The sequence below is a fragment of the Arachis stenosperma genome, chromosome 3, assembly GCF_014773155.1.
Source record: "Arachis stenosperma cultivar V10309 chromosome 3, arast.V10309.gnm1.PFL2, whole genome shotgun sequence".
Classification (NCBI taxonomy): Eukaryota; Viridiplantae; Streptophyta; class Magnoliopsida; order Fabales; family Fabaceae; genus Arachis; species Arachis stenosperma.
The window spans coordinates 35,987,806-36,006,290 of record NC_080379.1 but is presented as its reverse complement, the minus strand read 5'-3'; the positions used below and the strand labels follow the sequence as shown (position 1 = coordinate 36,006,290).

Here is an 18,485-nt window from a genome sequence, read left to right as displayed (position 1 = left end):
TCGACGTAGCCTCCACTTATAACACCCTAGTAGGTCGGACGACGTTAAATTGGCTGGGAGCAGTTGTCTCAACCCTTCACCTTTGTATGAAGTTCCCAACACCAAAGGGGAATGCTACCATAAAGGAAGATCAGAAGTTGGCAAGGAAGTGTTACAATGAAAGAGGGGGAAGAACTCGTATTATATTTAGCTGTCGCCGAAAAAGCTGTGGCGTCAGCCTTAATACAAGAAGATGAGGTCGAACAGCATCCTATCTACTTTGCTAGCAAGGCGCTACAAGGCCTTGAATTGAGGTACCAACAACTTGAAAATTTTGCATATGCTTTAATTGTAGCGTCCAGAAGGCTACGACCTTATTTCCAAGCCCACACCATAAGAATTCGAATGAACCAACCCATGAAGCAAATGCTTCAGAAAATGGATATTGCGGGCAGAATGGTTCAATGGGCTATAGAGCTATCCAAGTTCAATTTAAAATTCAAAACTCGGATAGAAATCAAAGCCCAATGCCTCACCGACTTCATAGCAGAATATGCAGGCGACCTAGAGGAAGCCTCCACAATCTGGGAGATATATGTGGATGGATCTTCCAATAAGGTTGGAAGCGAAGCTGGTATAATACTGGTCAATCAAGAGGGAATCCAAATAGAAGTATCCTTAAAATTTGAGTTTTCCGCTTCCAATAACCAGGCTGAATATGAAGCTCTGATCACAGGGTTAAAACTTGCCAAAGACGTCGGCGCTACCAAGGTGATAATTTTCAGCGACTCTCAAGTAGTAACTTCTCAAATTAATAGAGAATATCAGGCAAAAGACCCCAACATGAAAAGGTACTTAGAAAAATACTTGAGCATCTCAGGCAGTTCCTTGAAACTGGAGTAAGACATATAACAAGGAAGCTCAACAGCAGAGCCGATGCTCTTTCCAAATTAGCAAGTACCAAACCAGGGAAAATAATAAGAGGCTAATACAAGAAACTCTCCAGGAACCTTCGATCGTAAAGATGGATAGCAAGCCAGACATCTTGTCTGTCTCTGGCTTAGACCTCGGATGGATGACTCCCTTGGTCGAATACCTAAAATTCAACATCCTTCCCGATGAGCAAAAGGTGGCCCAAAAACTCAAAAGGGAAGCACAAAACTACACTTTGGGGCGAAGTGTTTTCTATAGAATAGGGATATCTACACCATTGTTGAAGTGCGTTTCAACCTCTAGGACAGAAGAAGTCTTGGAAGAGGTATATAATGGGATTTTTGGAAACCACCTTGGAGCGAGTTCTCTAGCAAAAAAGGTGATATGAGCCAGGTTCTTTTGGCGGACCCTGCAAAAAGATGCCACCGACTTCGTAAAAAAGTGCCAACCCTGCCAGATGCATGCAAACTTCCATGTCGCTCCCCCAGAAGAACTTATTAGTATAACTTCTCCATGGCCCTTTGCAAAATGGGAATTGGACCTGCTTGGACCCTTTCCTCAAGTACCTGGACAAGTAAAGTTCCTTATTGTGGGGGTGGACTACTTTACTAAGTGGATAGAAGCAGAGCCACTAGCTACCATCATGGCACAAAGAAGTTAGAGGTTCCTATATAGAAATATCATCACCCAGTTTGGAGTCCCTCATTCTATAACTACTGATAATGGCACACAATTTACTAATTCTACATTCAGAAGCTTGGTGGCTAGCATGAAGATAAAACGCCAATTTACTTCGGTTGAGCATCCCCAAGAAAATGGACAAGCTGAGGCAGCTAATAAGGTTATATTGGCAGGATTAAAGAAAATACTCCAAGAAGCAAAGGGGGCTTGGGCTGAAGAGCTCCCTCAAGTATTATGGGCTTATAGAACTACTCCTCACTCAACCACTAGCAAAACACCTTTCCGACTTGCATATGGCGTAGAAGCCATGATCCCAATAGAGATCAATGAGCAGAGTCTAAAGGTGAGATTCTACGACGAGGTTGACAACATCCAAGCCCAAAAATAGGAGTTCGAGCTACTTTCAGAGGTCCGAGAACAAGCGCAAATAAGACAAGCAGCCTCAAAGCAAAGGATAGCAAGAAGGTATAACCAAAAAGTCATTCGAAGAAGCTTCGCCACAAATGACTTAGTCCTCATTCGAAATGACATCGGAGTAAACAAGACGGGCGAAGGAAAGCTAGCTGCAAATTGGAAGGGACTGATGAGCGGATAATTTATACGCTTTTTGGCATTATTTTTAGTATGTTTTAGTTAGTTTTTATTATATTTTTATTAGTTTTTAGTTAAAATTCACTTTTCTGGACTTTACTATGAGTTTGTGTATTTTTCTGTGATTTCAGGTATTTTCTGGCTGAAATTGAGGGACCTGAGCAAAAATCTGATTCAGAGGCTGAAAAGGACTGCAGATGCTGTTGGATTTTGACCTCCCTGCACTCGAAGTGGATTTTCTGGAGCTACAGAAGCCCAATTGGGGCGCTCTCAACTGCGTTGGAAAGTAGACATCCTGGGCTTTTTAGCAATGTATAATAGTTCATACTTTGCCCGAGATTTGATGGCCCAAACCGGCGTTCCAAATCAGCTCAAAACTGTCCGGCGTTAAACGCCGGAACTGGCACAAGAATGGGAGTTAAACGCCCAAACTAGCACAAAAGCTGGCGTTTAACTCCAAGAAAAGTCTCTACACATAGAAGCTTCAATGCTCAGCCCAAGCACACACCAAGTGGGCCCGGAAGTGGATTTTTATGTCATTTACTCATCTTTGTAAACCCTAGGCTACTAGTTCTCTACAAATAGGACCTTTTGCTATTGTATTTTCATCTTTGGATCTTTGATCATCTTTAGATCTTTGAATCTTTTGATAACGTTTTGGGGGCTGGCCTCACGGCCATGCTTAGACCTTGTTCTTATGTATTTTCAACGGTGGAGTTTTTACACACCATAGATTAAGGTGTGGAGCTCTGCTGTACCTCGAGTATCAATGCAATTACTATTGTTCTTCTATTCAATTCGGCTTATTCTTGTTCTAAGATATCACTTGTTCCTCAACTTGATGAATGTGATGATCCGTGACACTCATCATCATTCTCACCTATGAACGTGTGCCTGACAACCACCTCCGTTCTACCTTAGATTGAGTGGATATCTCTTGGATTCCTTAATCAGAATCTTCATGGTATAAGCTAGAATTGATGGCGGCATTCAAGAGAATCCGGAAGGTCTAAACCTTGTCTGTGGTATTCTGAGTAGGATTCAAGGATTGAATAACTGTGACGAGCTTCAAACTCCTGAAGGCTGGGCGTTAGTGACAGACGCAAAAGAATCACTGGATTCTATTCCAACCTGATTGAGAACCGACAGATGATTAGCCGTGCTGTGACAGAGCGCGTTGAATATTTTCACTGAGAGGATGGGACTGTAGCCACTGACAACGGTGATGCCCAACATACAGCTTGCCATGAAAAGGAGTAAGAAGGATTGGATGAAGACAGTAGGAAAGCAGAGAGACAGAAGGGACAAAGCATCTTCATACGCTTATCTGAAATTCTCACCAATGAATTACATAAGTATCTATATCCTTATTTTATGCTTTATTCATAAATCATCCATAACCATTTGAATCTGCCTGACTGAGATTTACAAGGTGACCATAGCTTGCTTCATACCAACAATCTCCGTGGGATCGACCCTTACTCGCGTAAGGTTTATTACTTGGACGACCCAGTGCACTTGCTGGTTAGTTGTGTGAAGTTGTGATAAAGAGTTGAGATTGCAATTGAGCGTACCATGTTGATGGCGCCATTGATGATCACAATTTCGTGCACCAGGGACCTCTCAAGATAACTGAAGTCTTGGAAAAAGGTTATTATAAGGTGTCCGACCTGAACGGAACTGAGCTCCCTAGGTCATGGCATACTTGCAATATGACAATGTACTATAGCTAGAAGCGAACCTCGCTCCCTAATGTACTCTTTTTTCCGACTTCATGGTTTTTTTCCAAAAAGGGTTTTTCCTGGAGGGGGTTTTAACAAGGCATCAAAGCGAGGGCTAGGGGCATGAAACTTTAAGTCCCTTAGTAGCCAAAAGCACCTTTGTAAAGTTACTTCTTTATTAATGATATTATTCATTTCTCTCTAAATTTCTGTTATTATTACTACTACGATACGCACCAACTTAAGCTCGAAAAAGAGCAAAAATCTGCTGCCCGACCTAGGTGGTTGGTAGGATAGAGTGACGAGGTACAAGTTGGTGTAAAGAGGTTGTAAAAGACGATCATGACAGCTCGAAAATAAGATAGCAAACGACTTATAAGTCGGAAAAACCGAGCAAGACGAAATGAATCGCAAAAATAACCTAAGTCATGGAAACGATTCAATAAGCAAAGCGAAGTTGAACGTAGGCGAACAAAGTAATGGAAAGCGAGAAATATGAAAGTCCCTTAAAGGATTGAAGGTAGATGTGTTTTGATGAAAGCCTTACTAAACTTGAGATTACTTAACAAAAAGTTTCTTAAAAGCCTTACTAGATAATAGCGAAATTATCTAATAAAAGTTTTTTCAAAAGCTTCGCGAAACTCAAAAACAGTAAAGGGTTTTTTTCACAAAAGACCTTATGAACTAAAAATCCTTCAACAAAAGGAATAATAAACGTCATCAGAGGAAAAAGAAGCAACTACTTCGTTAAAGGTCCTATCCAAAAAGGACTAGAAAATGAAGATTGTTGTTTAAGATCCTATTAAAAAGGATCAAATATCAGCAGCCATCCACAAAATATACAAAACATAAAAAATTGTTCATAAAAGGTCCCACAAACCGGGCCTTAATAAGAATATCACATAGGGCCGATCAGAGGGTTTGAATCATCAACAGGAGAGGAGGCCAGTTCAGCTGTGGAAGTCAGAGGGGTAGGAGGAATCTCTTCGGCACCAGAAGTCGGATCTGCCTCGAGAGGGGCTGAAGAGCTCGGCTGTGACCCCTCGGCTGGACCGATCTCCCGAGGAGGGGACTCGATTATGCGCTGTCCCGCGGTCTGCAGCTCAGAGTCAGCCTCAGGACGAGGAGGAAAAACTATCTCTCCATTAATGACAACCTTGTCGGGGTGAAGAGGTGACAGGTCCAAGTCGCGAGCAATAACTCCGACCTGTTGTTTCAACACCCTGAACACCTCCTCAGTACCCTTAACAATGGAGTTTTCCAAATCCTGGTAACCCTTTCGAAGTTGCTCCACCTCTTTTTTCAAGTCAAGATTGGCCGAAAAGATACGGAGGTAGTTTTGCTCAGCCTTCTTCTTCAAGCCCTCAGCCATTACACAGGAACCCATTAAATGCTTCTCCCTTTCCTGAGCTTGGGAGAGTTCTTCCTTCAACCGAGCATTCTCCTCCTACACCCTCTTCTCATCTTCTTGATACATGGCTATCCGCCCCTGGAGATTCTCCAAGGAATGATGGGTCGCACTCAAAGGGGTTTCTCCAGTATATCAAGAAGAAAGGTACAAATCCCGGCAGTCTGAATTCCTCTTTGAATTAAAATTTGAAGATGATTACGGATAGCAGCATCATCCATAGCAATTTGACTATGTGGAAGGATGTGCTTCCTAGAAAATTTCACTCTGTCAAAACCGGTGTCCCCGACGTTAGAGGCACCGGCTTCCGAGATCTTGCGTTTCTTCTTCTCAGGTTCCAAGGAAGAAAAGGACTGGGGGGACAGGGGTAGGAGGAGGAAGAGGAGGAGTAAGAATTGGATTTACCAAAATTGGCTGAGAAGAAGTCCCCAAACCTAAGCTTTGATGCCGATAATGAGTGGTCGAGGTTCCAACCTCTTGTGCAGCAGCTCGGGCACGAGCATTCCTCTTGACTTCGTGCACCTTTTGGTAAGCTACTTTCGACCCACTTTTTATTTTTTCTGAAAAATGAAGTAAAAACGATTAGTACACAAGTCGAAAGTAGGAAAGGCTACCCACAAAATAAAAAATTAAAGCTACCTAGCTCGGTCCTGACATAGCTCAGAGATCCAAGAAGAAATTTCTTGGTGTCCAGATTTGGAGCCCACCTCCAAGCCTCTCGAAAAAACTCTATCACAGTCTCCTCTACCTCATCCAAATCTACCAAGTTATATTTCTCTACAGGGGAAGTTTCGACCCAGTATAGAGGAAATCGAAGCTCATTATTTTCATTCAGAAAAAAGGGAAAATGGCATTCAGCGGCTTGGATTTTAAAAAAAAAAATTTTGAAGTCATGTAAAGACTCGTCAAAAATGGAAAAAACTTTCTGGCCTTGTATAGCTCGGAAGGAAATCCACTTTTGCTTATTTTTACCACTAAAAGGCCTGGTTAAGTGAAAAAGATAGAAAAAGGTCTTTAAAGAGATCAAAAAATTGAGAGAATGGCTGACAAACTGGTAAATTTTGAGAAAACCCCAGGAATTGGAGTGAAGTTGGGAAGGAGCTACCCCACAATGGGATAACACCTCCATTTCAAAATCAGAGAATGGAAGGATAACCCCTAAGCAAGTAAACAGGCAATCATACATAAAAATAAAGTGGGTGTCTGGGTCATTAATCCTCCCACAACAAACTCGATCCTCAAGGCCCGGGGCCACTAACTCATATTTGGGTTCGTCGGCATCAAGATTACAGATTCTATGGTGTTTTCTAAGTTCGGTTATAAAAACATCATCTACTATTGGGTGTTCAGAAAGGACAGAGGAATTCACCCATCTCAATAAGGCTTCAAAAATGTGGAAAGACATTTTCAAAAATGAAAAAAGATACAGGAGAAGATATACCTACATTACACAAAGAAAAGACAACCATCAAAAAACAAGTTTGAAGCAGTTCTTTCCTAAACAAAGCAGAGAACAGTCAACAACCACAAAGGAAATGATTTTTGCAAGAAAAGACACAAAAAATCTTAAAATTCCTATCACGAAGGAGCAAAAACCTACTTAGAACCTCTCTTTACCGATCCAGCAAAGAAAATACTCCAAAAATCAGGAAAAAGGGTGAAAGTGATAAGAAACTAACCTTTTCTGGAAAGAGGAAACTGTCAGCAAGGATGAACGAGGCGCCAAAAATACTAACGAACTGAGGATGCAGAAAGTAAAACGCTAAAGCACCAAGGTATGAAGATGAAGAAGAAAGCACGAAGGGAAGTTTGAAGGAAGGACGAAAAAGAAGAAAGAGAGGAAAAGTATTTATAAAACACTAGGGGCATAATGGTAAAAATGGTACGCTCATTAAAAGAATATGCCGTTACCAATGTAGCCGCTCTCCACATGTAAATGCGAAAAGCCAAAACAGACGCGACGGTTGATAAGACGTGATGATTGATAATTTGAAATCACGTCGGTTTTAAAATAAAAATCACGTCGGTTTTCTGACTTGAAAGGAGAACTTCGACCTAAGTATCCCCGAGTTCGACCGATACTCGAATCCGACTCACAGCAAAGAGATTGGATCGAGTAGGGATACTATTCATACCCTGGCCCAAATAACAAAGCCAGGCCCGAATCAAGTTCAAATGCCCAATCCAGCAGATTGGCCTCTACCTCTTATCTGACCTCCTTCAAAGAGGTCGGGTTCGACGTAAGCAGGCACTTAAATTTATCTAATGAATAACTGCCTCCGTAAATCTCTCTCCCACTTCTAGAAGAGATATCTCAACAACCCTAAGATAAAGGGATAGTTATCCACCATCAGAAGTGGAACTACCTCAGCGGTAGTTATTGGTTCACCTCATATAAATACCCTGACACACTCATGTACATCTAAGTTCTAATATTTTCTAAACCTGCTTACCCCTTTGCTGACTTAGGCATCGGAGTGTCTTTGCAGGTACCACCTCCCACTCCTTCAAATACACATAATTCGAACGGCGGCTCCCAGAACGTAGTACAAGTCGATGACCACCTTTCATTTAAATTTGGGCCTTTCCTTACGGCCCAATCCACCAGTTTCAGGTAAATACCCGGAACAGGTACTTTTTGTCTGCATTCAGTTAAAATTTATAGATACAAATAGTGTTTTCTTTTTTTAATTAGATACAATCAAGTTGGCCAATAATGAACTGGCCCACAGATTAACTCAGGCGCCCTCTTCGCTGCCAAAAACGTGAAAATCAGATTTCTGCTTACCAAAAAAAAAAAGATTTCATAACAATTTTTGTAAACCTTTCTCTTTTTAGTGTTCATGACAGAGTATATAAACCCTTTTTCTAATCGCACTCTTTCTTCTCTTGATAATTTTGGCACCTTCTCTCCATAATTTTGCCATTCTTCTGTAGAATTAAATTCCTAAACTCGTCCTCAGTTGTTTCTAAAGTTATTATTTAACCTCTTCGATCTTTGAATTGTTTCATTAAAAGTGTATGATTGTAGTTCAAATTAGATAATCAAAGTCAATTGGTTCTTTTTTCAAAATAACTCAAAAGGAACAGGTTTGGATCTCGTTTAAATATGATTTACCGGAGTTTGAGATGCTTCTTTCTTTGTTTATGCACAATTTGGAGATAATATAATGTATTCTTTACCCAGGTCAAAGTCTAGTTAGAATAACAACTGTCCAATCTACAAACATCCGGCACCATGCAGAATCAAGAGAAGACTACATCCAAATAGCCCAACCTAATGGAAGCGTCAAGGAGTAATTCTAGAACCTGAGACCTCGAAGTAAAGGCAAGATAAATACAACAAAGCCTAAAGCCTTATATCTCACTAGGTGAAGTCAGTTATAATCATCAAACAGTACTAGTGTGCCCTGTCATGAAGACATTAAAAGTGTCTTCTATTCTATACGCATGCCAGCAGCAAATATAATACATTTACAGTTTCCGTCTGAGGAAATAGTTATTCAGATAAAAACGTGTCAATTAGTGAACGAAAAACTGCCAATAAGGTTAATGAACTCAAAGATCATCGAAGTTAATTATGTTGTCATTGTGCCAATGAATCTCTGAAGATTTGCTCCCAGAATCCACCTTCATATCGGAGTGAGAACTCCCCAAGCCGCTCTCTAATGACTCTGCAAGATCCATCCCCCATAACCCTAGCCTACATATTGTCTTGTAGGTCTGATAACAGGTTACTCGCATGCCATCAGATACCAATTCCTTCAAGGCTCCATCAACTTCTTTACTATTCATTACATCAAGAAACTGTTTTGATAAACTAGGCTGCCAGAATACAACAATGGCACAACTCTTATCCACCAATTTAACATCGAATTCTCCCAAGAATATATCATGGGCGGCATGGAGTAGACTCTTCAACATCCCTGCCGTCGTCCCAAATTTGAATCCCCATAGGAAAACCACATTGTCAATGCTAACTTTCCTAGTATTTTTGGCCCATATACTGATATCCCCATTAACTGGTGACTCTTGGATATCGGCTGCTGCACATGGATGAAATACATTGGCATAGTCTTCGAGCTCAGCTGCCAAATGCTTACTGCCGGACTCATTAACATATGGGGAAACTTTCAATATTGAGCAAAGTTTCATAAATAAATAGCATAGCCTTAATGCATTAATTCCATGGCTCTTGCCTTCATTTGTTGTACCTATAAACGCAAAAATGAAAATGAAAGAAAATGAGGTACCACTTACCAGTCACTGATTAATATAGCCATCTATATATAAAATAGGATAAAAGAAACACCTTAGAGTTGAAAAATTGAGTATGCAATTTGTTAAGTACTAAACATGAATCTTTCTACAAGAATAACATAACCTTTAAACCTTGGTGCACAAAATCCATAAATCTTGTCTTCACTCACTGTACCTGTATGAGCCCACAAAATGAAGGGATAGAAGGGGAGAAAACGAAGCTTAAAAATGGTTTTGGCCCCTTTAAATAGTGAATATTGGCATTGGTTACTCTAAATTCAGTTTGGTTTCAAACTTTGGTGCGATACACTATCATTTCCTCAAGTATAGCGGGGATACCACACTCATGCTAGTTGTTAAGGGGAGATAAGAATTCTCCTTGAATATAACAGCAAGTGCATACTGCTTGATGTTGGGCTTTGGGCATCCCAATCTATCCAAGTCCTTATCATGATCCCCTGATGTTAGCACTTCCATTAACTGATGACAAAGATAGTGAAAATCCAAGTCACACATGCTAAGCCTACCTCCATAGTCCACATGGTATCCAAAGTGTTCTCCCAACTCCACTCCCTCATAATATATTTAAAAAAAGCTAAAAGATAAAGGGCTTCTTCCAAGGGTGGTAAACATCCCCTAGGTTCCTCAAGCAACAAGATAATTTCTTATGAATCCTTAAAACTGAATGTTCAACCATGAGATGCGCATGTTTCTTTTTAAGTGCCATAAAATGAAGCAGGTGCTTAAAACTATTGCAAGGTGCTCCATGGACTGTGATAATATAGACATTGACTTCCCAATAACTACCAATGATAATGTCACTTACAACAGTCCATGAAAATTTTATGGTACTTCTGACAAGGATAGTAGGGTCTATTACCTCACTAATAGTGTCAGCCATGGTAAGCTTTGGATCCGGCCCAAGAAATTCAGCACTGACTTCAGAAGTATGGTGATCAATCCTTACTACTCTTGAATGTTATTGGGTTTATTGCATTCTTAGCACACCATCTTGCCAAAAGCCCAATTAAGCCCAAACTTACAAGTAGCTTTTGATTACTATCTTGATAGTTGATACAAAGGAGAGAGACATTGGGAAAGACTTCAAAGCAATTTCAGTACCTCCAAAAAGAAAGGATGGGGCAGAAACATCTCTACTGTCCCAATATAGGAATAAAACACAAAACTAGGGGGTTCAATGTCTCCCATATGCAAAGCTAACTCAATAAATCACACAGTCCCTTTTAAAGTCATCAAGTATAATGTTTGAACCTTCATATGCAAAACAAAGCAGTAGAAACAAAATTAATAGGACCACACTCAGATGAGTTCATGATTCTCCTCTAGCCTCACCAGGAGAACTTTCAGTTACTGGTGGAGTCCATCTTCTATTAGATTACGTTCTTAAGAGACAGAAAGTTTGAATTCTCCAACTTGGAGAGGCATCAGATGGCATTGTTGGCTGCTAAATTCAAGCCAAATTTTTTAAGTTGAAATCAACGCTGTGTCATCCTTGTTCTCCCCATTTGCATCACCAAATGAAGCCTAGGTGTAGCTTTCCTAGTAGCATGACCAATATAAAAAATTACAAGAAGCCAATGATGAGTTCCACCTGAAGTACCACCCTCTCTATCTCAGGGTATATAGATGAGCACTAGCAAGAATAAAATCTAGAAGATCTCATGGATGAAAGGTTTAAGATCTCTGCCAAAACAATCTTCAACAACTGAAAATTTCTATGGTTTTTTTCTTAACTCATTTACTCCTTAAAAGCCGTATTCCTCCTCTTTACGAGCATCGGTCTATTTCATTGAATCAAATAAATACTCAGCCATGAACCTCTTGTCTTCCTCAGTAAGTTGCTTACATACTTACCATGGGTGGAAGGGGTGACAAAACAAACACAAAAAACAACACTTAACCCTACGGCAATGCTATTGTCTTCCCCATAATCATGTTTCAATCAAAGATGATGCAAAACATGGAGTAGGAAAATATATGCATCTCTAAAGGAGGAAAACCATTAAGAGTAATATGAATATATATCTTGACAAGCATGCAAGTTGCAAAGGAATGACCATATCACTTTCCATACTATTAATAAGATAAAATGGATAAAACCATCCAATAAGCATGTTTTTGTTGCATGTGAGACTAAAATGTTATAGACTAACTGACCTTGGTCCGGAATTTTCACATCAACAGGTGCAAAGAAATGATTATTCAAGTAGGATATAGCACTAGGTATGTTGGCCACTTTTCTCTTGGTTCCAATTACCCTTATCAAATAATTTACGTCAAGTACTTTGGGGAAAACCGTGCACATGGAGCTCACAAATTCATCTACTTCAGGTGGAAGTGGCGCAATGAATTTTGAATGAATAAGTGTACAATCTACAAAAACCAATAGAAAGTTAATAAACTATAAAATGAAGTAGATAGACCTGGGAAGTACACTAGAATTAAAGTTGAGAAATTTCCATTTAAGAGATACACCATTAAGGCTATTGTGGGAGATAACAGGTTTCTGTGAAGCAGAAATCAAGTCGATCACCTCTCGAAAACCACGAATTTTCTTTGTCTCCTCCTCTTCAACATTTTGAAGCTCTCTCTGCATTGTAAAAACATTATTACTTACTGATGTGACCTTAACAAGGCAAAAGAATAGAGATGAATCATTTAATTACCTCCAAGAAATCCTTATCTTCTTTTGAATTTGCCAAAACAACACGTATAGCCTGGGTGGATCCACTCTTTGCAGGGATTATCAAAGGAAGAAGGTCATCTGAAATTTCTGCCAACATCTGCAGAAGATCCAAAGTACAAAAGAACAGAAAGAAAAGTATACGAGTCAGTTAAACAAGATTGTATTATTCAAGTTGGAATAATTAATTTATTAGCCCATTATACCTCCACAATTAGCTGCACTTGACGTTCACTGCAAACATCTATAGTCAGGCAAGGTCTTGATCTTAATTGTTCACTGCCCCGGACAATATTCCTAAGGGAGTTTATAAGCTCTTCTGCATAAAATTAGTGTTACAGAACAAAAGGATCTAACCAAAATGTTATTGTGAGAAGAATCTTGCAAAAGTTGCCATACCATCTTTGTTTCCACTTGTACCAGAGCTTTTACATGTCTTTCTCCAATGTTTAATCCGTGACTTAATCCTCTCAACAAAAACTGTATCAGCAACAGTAGTGATTGAAGAAGATTTCATCACACAAAAAGAAGGCAACGCAGTCCCACAACGAATTTTGGCCACTGACTCTTGCACCCGGGACAAGTATGATATGCCTGTTCCACAAATTAAAATGGATTATAGCTCATTGGGATATCAAGGTAAGTAAATAGGGCGGCATATCCTCAATTCACATAGCATAGCAAAGCATTGTTCATTCACATGTTCAATAGAGATTTTATACAATCTAGATGGAGTTAATGGACTTTCTATCCGTGGACTATTAAAACCAAAAGAGAAGGGGAAAAAATGGTAAGAACCGGTATTGTAAACACACAGAGAATCATAAACTTCTTTGTATTATCACAGAACTGGTATTCCAGTGTAGGATTTCAGCTCTAAATCAGTAAACTGGATGTGATTACAAGGGTAGGATGCAGAAAGTAGAAAACAAAAAATGAAAACACACTCTTGGGCAGTAAGGGGCCCTTACCCTCGTTAGTCTAATATAACTAATATCACAGCCTTCCTTCCCCTGCCACATTCCCTCTGCTCTTTCTGTACTAGTTAGGTAACAACTCCTCTCTTGTCTCACCTTCCCTTCTATCACTCAGCTCTTCCTTTCTTTCTCTTCCTACCGTAACAAGCCATTCAAATTGCCACACAGGAGAACGAAAATGCAAGAACTTCAATAGAACCTCACCATCATTTATGCATGCATTGAAATCAAAACCATGGCATGCCATAGATGCAAGGGACGAAGGCTGGCATGAAAAACTGTAAGAGGGCATCCCCATTCTCAGCTCATCTCTGGGAAACAACAGGAAATTATACCTGCACCATACCCAAATACCAAAACTTCATCTCTTTATCCCATTTCAATCATTGTGAGCCATAAATTTAAAATTCAAAAAAAGAAAAAAAATTATCTGAATCAGACACACAATCTTAATCAAGTACAAATTCACAGTCACGCACAAATCACAACTCCCTGATCAAAATTCAACGCACAATCTTAATCAACTATATATTTTTTTTCAGTGTTCTAATTTTGCGCTTATTCAATATATAACTCATTTTTTCAATCCTACTAAATGTTATTCAAATACTACTACTATCAACGTTCTTCCTTGTAAGTTACTAACTTCGGTACTTTTCCATATTTCCTTAATTTAAAATTGGGCACTGATATGATTCAAAAAGGATACCAAAATAACAGTTTTACTATTTTAATTAATTAAAGAGAAAGAAGGCGGTTGCAAGCAAGTTACAGAAGGGAACTAACGGATGGGCGACGAGGGCATTAGAGTCGGAAATGGAAAAAGGGCAGACAGCGAACTGGAGGAGCTGGAAGCGATGGGCGGAGAGGCTGGCCTTGAGGTAGGCAGTTTCCACCGTGTCGAATGGGAGGAGGCGGTGCCAGGAGGGCGGCGCGGGGGAGCCCGTCTTCTCCATGGATACGGCCACGAAGTCTGAATGCGCGATGTGGGCCTTAATCTCCTGTAGGGATTCAGGGAAGTTGGAGTTGTTGACCTGCTTCACTCTCCATCGTTTGGGGGACGCCCTCGAGCAAAGGGAACGCCTCTGCTGCAAGAATAGTAGCTGAAACAGTGAAACCATCACAATATTGTCGATGGGTTCTTCCACCTTCGGTTTGTATGTACCAGTAAGTTTGAACTTTGCCACCTTGAAATAAGGCTACAAGCCTTTTCTTATTAGTATCAAGCTGTTCATAAATACAAAAATTCATTCTTTTCCATGTTTTGAAACAAATAAAAGTTAATAATTTTAATTTCAGTGAAAATTTTAATTTTCACATTTATTCTGTTTATAAATTAGATTATTTTGGTCTAATTTTTAATTTCATTTTCATAGTTATAATTTTAAAAATTAAAAAATTAAAAAATTAAAAATATCTTTACAAAAATATTCACTCCGTTTTTAGTTAAAGACAAATTAATAAAAATTAAAATTAATAAGAATTCAATTCTATTAAAATTATGTATCATTTTAAATTATAAATTTAAATTATAAATTTAAATTATAAATAAAATTAAATTCTTTTTTTAATAGAATTAAATTTTTTTTTCTTAAATTTTTTTTTTTCAAACACACTCTTAGTTTCAATTTTTAAGTTCAACATTATAAAAGGTAATTGTTAATTTCATAGTTTTTAAGATAGCGTTTGAAAGAGAATTTGAGAATAAAAGGCAGAGACTGAAATAAATTTTAATATTGTATTTGGTGTAAAGTGTACAAGATTAAGTTTTGTCTCAATATCCTATTTGGTTTGAAAAAAAGTAGAGACTAAAATATTTGAAATTACTAAAATGTTCTTATTAATTAAAAATAGTAAATGGTCAAATTGATCATGCGATCTCCAATTTGGTCTCCGAAAATTTTTTTAATCAAATCAATCCCCTCAAATATTTCAGTTTAGTCATTTTAATCCTTCCATCACTTTTCATATTGGCGGTGTTAACAGAGGCTAACGTGACACATTAAGTTATATATCAGCACACCCATCTACATCCTAATTGTTAGTCAGCATGATATCTTTATGAAATTTGGTCAAATCAGTCCCTAGTCCCAAAATATTTAATCAACTAGAACAAAATCCTAACTCCAAAAACGATTTTCAGTTTCAACAAAAGAACACCAATAAAAATAGAATTCCTAAAAAGATGTTCATTAACAGAAATGAAGATTCTTGATGGCCTAGAGAAGGGGGGTTGAATCTATGATCTTCTTTTAAACTTGATTAATTAATTCTCAAACCAGAAAATGAAACCTTGCTTCTGTTTATATTGCGAGATTGATTATGTAAGAGATAATTTTATTTTGTCTCATAACACGTGAAAACAGAATCAGAGCAGGGAAGAAGAAGATGACACAGTCATGTATCCTAGTTCAGCCCTTATGCAATGTAGTCTACATCCAGTCTCCACCATAACAGTGGTGAAATTTTCACTATCTTTTCAAGTATTACATACACCAATTTCTAAGGATTCAACCTATTCCTATCACGGACAAATCAAACTTTTACCTAAATTTGACTTGCTTAGGTTCACTCCTTAAACTCTCAACACACCATGTGTCCACCCAACTTAGCAAGGGATACCTCACAGGTACATGATACAAAATAGAAATACAATAAAAAAGATAATACATAAATCTTGGCTTTTCTCTCTAAATACCTCTTTTTGCCTTTTCTCTCAATGATTTTTTCTTAATGCCTCACTTAAATGCCTTTTACCACTAAATAGAAACAAAAAAAAAGATACAACATACAAATTGAATATTCAATGATAAACCGTAAAGGAGATGATGTAGAACAGCTTTAAAGCTATAAGATGAACTAGATTCAACACTCTCATATGTAGCTCTCTATTTTGGTAGAATATTTTTTTTATGTAGGAATCCTGTCCAAAATATTGAGCAAGAACAGTAGAGAGGCTCTTAATGAAACTCAAACTTTGGTTCACTCTCCTTAAACAAAACTGAAGTTGGTTTTCCCTTTTATATAGAGTTCTGTTTCCAATACTAGGATTTGCTTCCCAAAATCAGCTCCTTGAATCTTGAACTAACTGAAATCTCCCTTTATTTTTCTTTCACCAGACTAAAAATAAGGGATTAGATATCAAAGTTAAGCACAGTAGAAAGGAGATGAGCAATAGCAATTTGCTTCCTTAATGAATTTTTCAAATCCAAACTCTTAATCTAGTACTTTGGCTCCAAATTTTAATATTAGCCATTGATTCATAGCAGATTAAAGTGACCTCCACTTTCTTTATGTTACCCGAAATGATTGGACAGAGAAAAAGGTGAAATCAACAAGTAATTAACTTGCATGTTTGTGGAAACATTTTATTTTTTTCTTCTGATTTAGCTTGACCTGAACATTGTGCTTTCGGTTCCAATTTTGATTTGTCATAGCCACTAGAATTTTGCTTTTTTTTTTCTTTCTCTTTGGTGTTTAATGAGAAAATGATATTTTCTTTCTTTTTTGTGCTATATCCGAATCACCATAACACCACCATAAGCTAGATGCTATTCTTTTCATAAAGACAATGGGCTAGATTGAAAGCTTGGTCCAAGTAGCTAAGGTTCAGGTGCTTGGTTCCATTGTTTTGGGCTACACACTAACACTTGGGACTGTGACACTAAATGACACATCACAACACTTTTGGGCTATCAACCCATTTATAATTATATTTGTCATCACCAAAAATATTATTATTGTTTACTAAACTCAACAAGAAAAAACTATTTTCCCTTCCACAAAATTAAATTCCATGAAGAAAATGTAAACACCAAAACCAAACAGCAAAACAAACACTAAACATAAACTATGAACAGAGAAATTGATAGCCAGTAAACTTCTTTAATATTTGGAAAAACAAAGGCCTTGACCAACTTTCATGAATCAACAAGGAGCAATACCCTAACCATATAAACGGTTTCTATTCCAACAAAAGCCACTAACAAAAAATAAATTTTATCAATGGCACAATCCTAACATGTTAAGTAACCAGAAAAAAACCTTAAACAACAATGAAAATGGCCGTCGGTACCACAAACGGTTTCCAATTTCAACAAAAATCACTAACAAGAAACACATTTTATCAATGGCACAATCTTAACAACAAGTTTAGTAACCAGAAAAAAAACCTTAAACAACAATGAAAATGGTCGTCGGTCACGTTTTCAATCATTGCGCCAAAGCCACTCCTCAAAAGTAAACTCGCGAACACGCTGCGTCGGATACTTCAATCGGCGATGATGATGATGAAGGATTCTTCATCTTCTCCTCAACGACGTCAAAAAGGAAGTGAGAGGTGAGGGTTTTGTGAGAGAAACAGAGAATCCGTGCCAAATGCTTCAAACGACAACAATGATGAAAGCTTCTTCGAACAGAAGGTGAGAGGGAGAGTTTTGTTTGAGAAACAAGGACTACACTATTTCAATCACTACCTCTCACCCATCATTGCCATTCCGTGTGCAGAATGTGAATTGACCTTCATTGGAGAAGACGCACACAACACCTGCCAGTTAATTGCACGTCGAAATCTAATCTGGTTCGTCTTTCAGTGAGCATTGTTGCTGGGTTTAGAGAGTAACGAAGAACAGGAATTTTTTTACTGAGAGCGAAGAGAAGTGTGGTCGAAGAATGAAGAGTGATCCATATGACTTTGTTTTGATGAACCAGCTCTCCGTAACTTAAAAATGGCATTGTTTTATATGGTGAGGAGTAATTTAATGTGTCAAGTTAGCTTCTGTTAACGGCGAAAAAAGTGACGAAAAGATTAACGTGACTAACTTAAAATCTTTCGAGGATGGATTTCATGAAAAAAATATTTCGAAAACCAAAATGAAGATCGTACGATCTTTTAAGGACCAATTTGATCATTTACTCTAATTAAAAAAATAAAGTCGTAAACCTAGCCACCCTCTCTCTCTCTCTCTCTCTCTCTCTCTCTCTCTCTCTCTCTCTCTCTCTCTCTCTCTCTCTCATTGTCTCCTTCACCATCACTGTCGAGCTTTGCCGTTACTGTCACCTTCATCGTTTGTGAGCTTCGCTGTTCGTCGTCGCAGATGACGAAAAGCTCGTTGTTATTCTCTATTTCGCTTCTGCTTTGTTGTTCTTCTCTGTTATTTTGTGTTGATTACTAAAGTTGTGTTTGTATTAGATCTGCTTTTTCTTGCTGATGTATTGATTCCTGAAGAGAG

The 18,485-nt window shown here is 38.3% G+C and overlaps 1 protein-coding gene across 1 annotated transcript; it reads right to left on the bottom strand.

The window, feature by feature from the left end:
- Positions 1-8,647: 8,647 nt before the first annotated feature.
- LOC130967479 (poly(A)-specific ribonuclease PARN-like) lies at positions 8,648-14,432 on the bottom strand. The gene is made up of 8 exons (XM_057892347.1): positions 14,041-14,432; positions 13,459-13,589; positions 12,677-12,871; positions 12,484-12,596; positions 12,261-12,377; positions 12,070-12,184; positions 11,752-11,967; positions 8,648-9,527 (listed from the first exon to the last, which is right to left on the bottom strand). The coding sequence occupies exons 1-8, from the start codon at positions 14,373-14,375 to the stop codon at positions 8,872-8,874; spliced, it is 1,878 nt and encodes a 625-aa protein (XP_057748330.1). The 5' UTR covers positions 14,376-14,432; the 3' UTR covers positions 8,648-8,871.
- Positions 14,433-18,485: the final 4,053 nt, after the last annotated feature.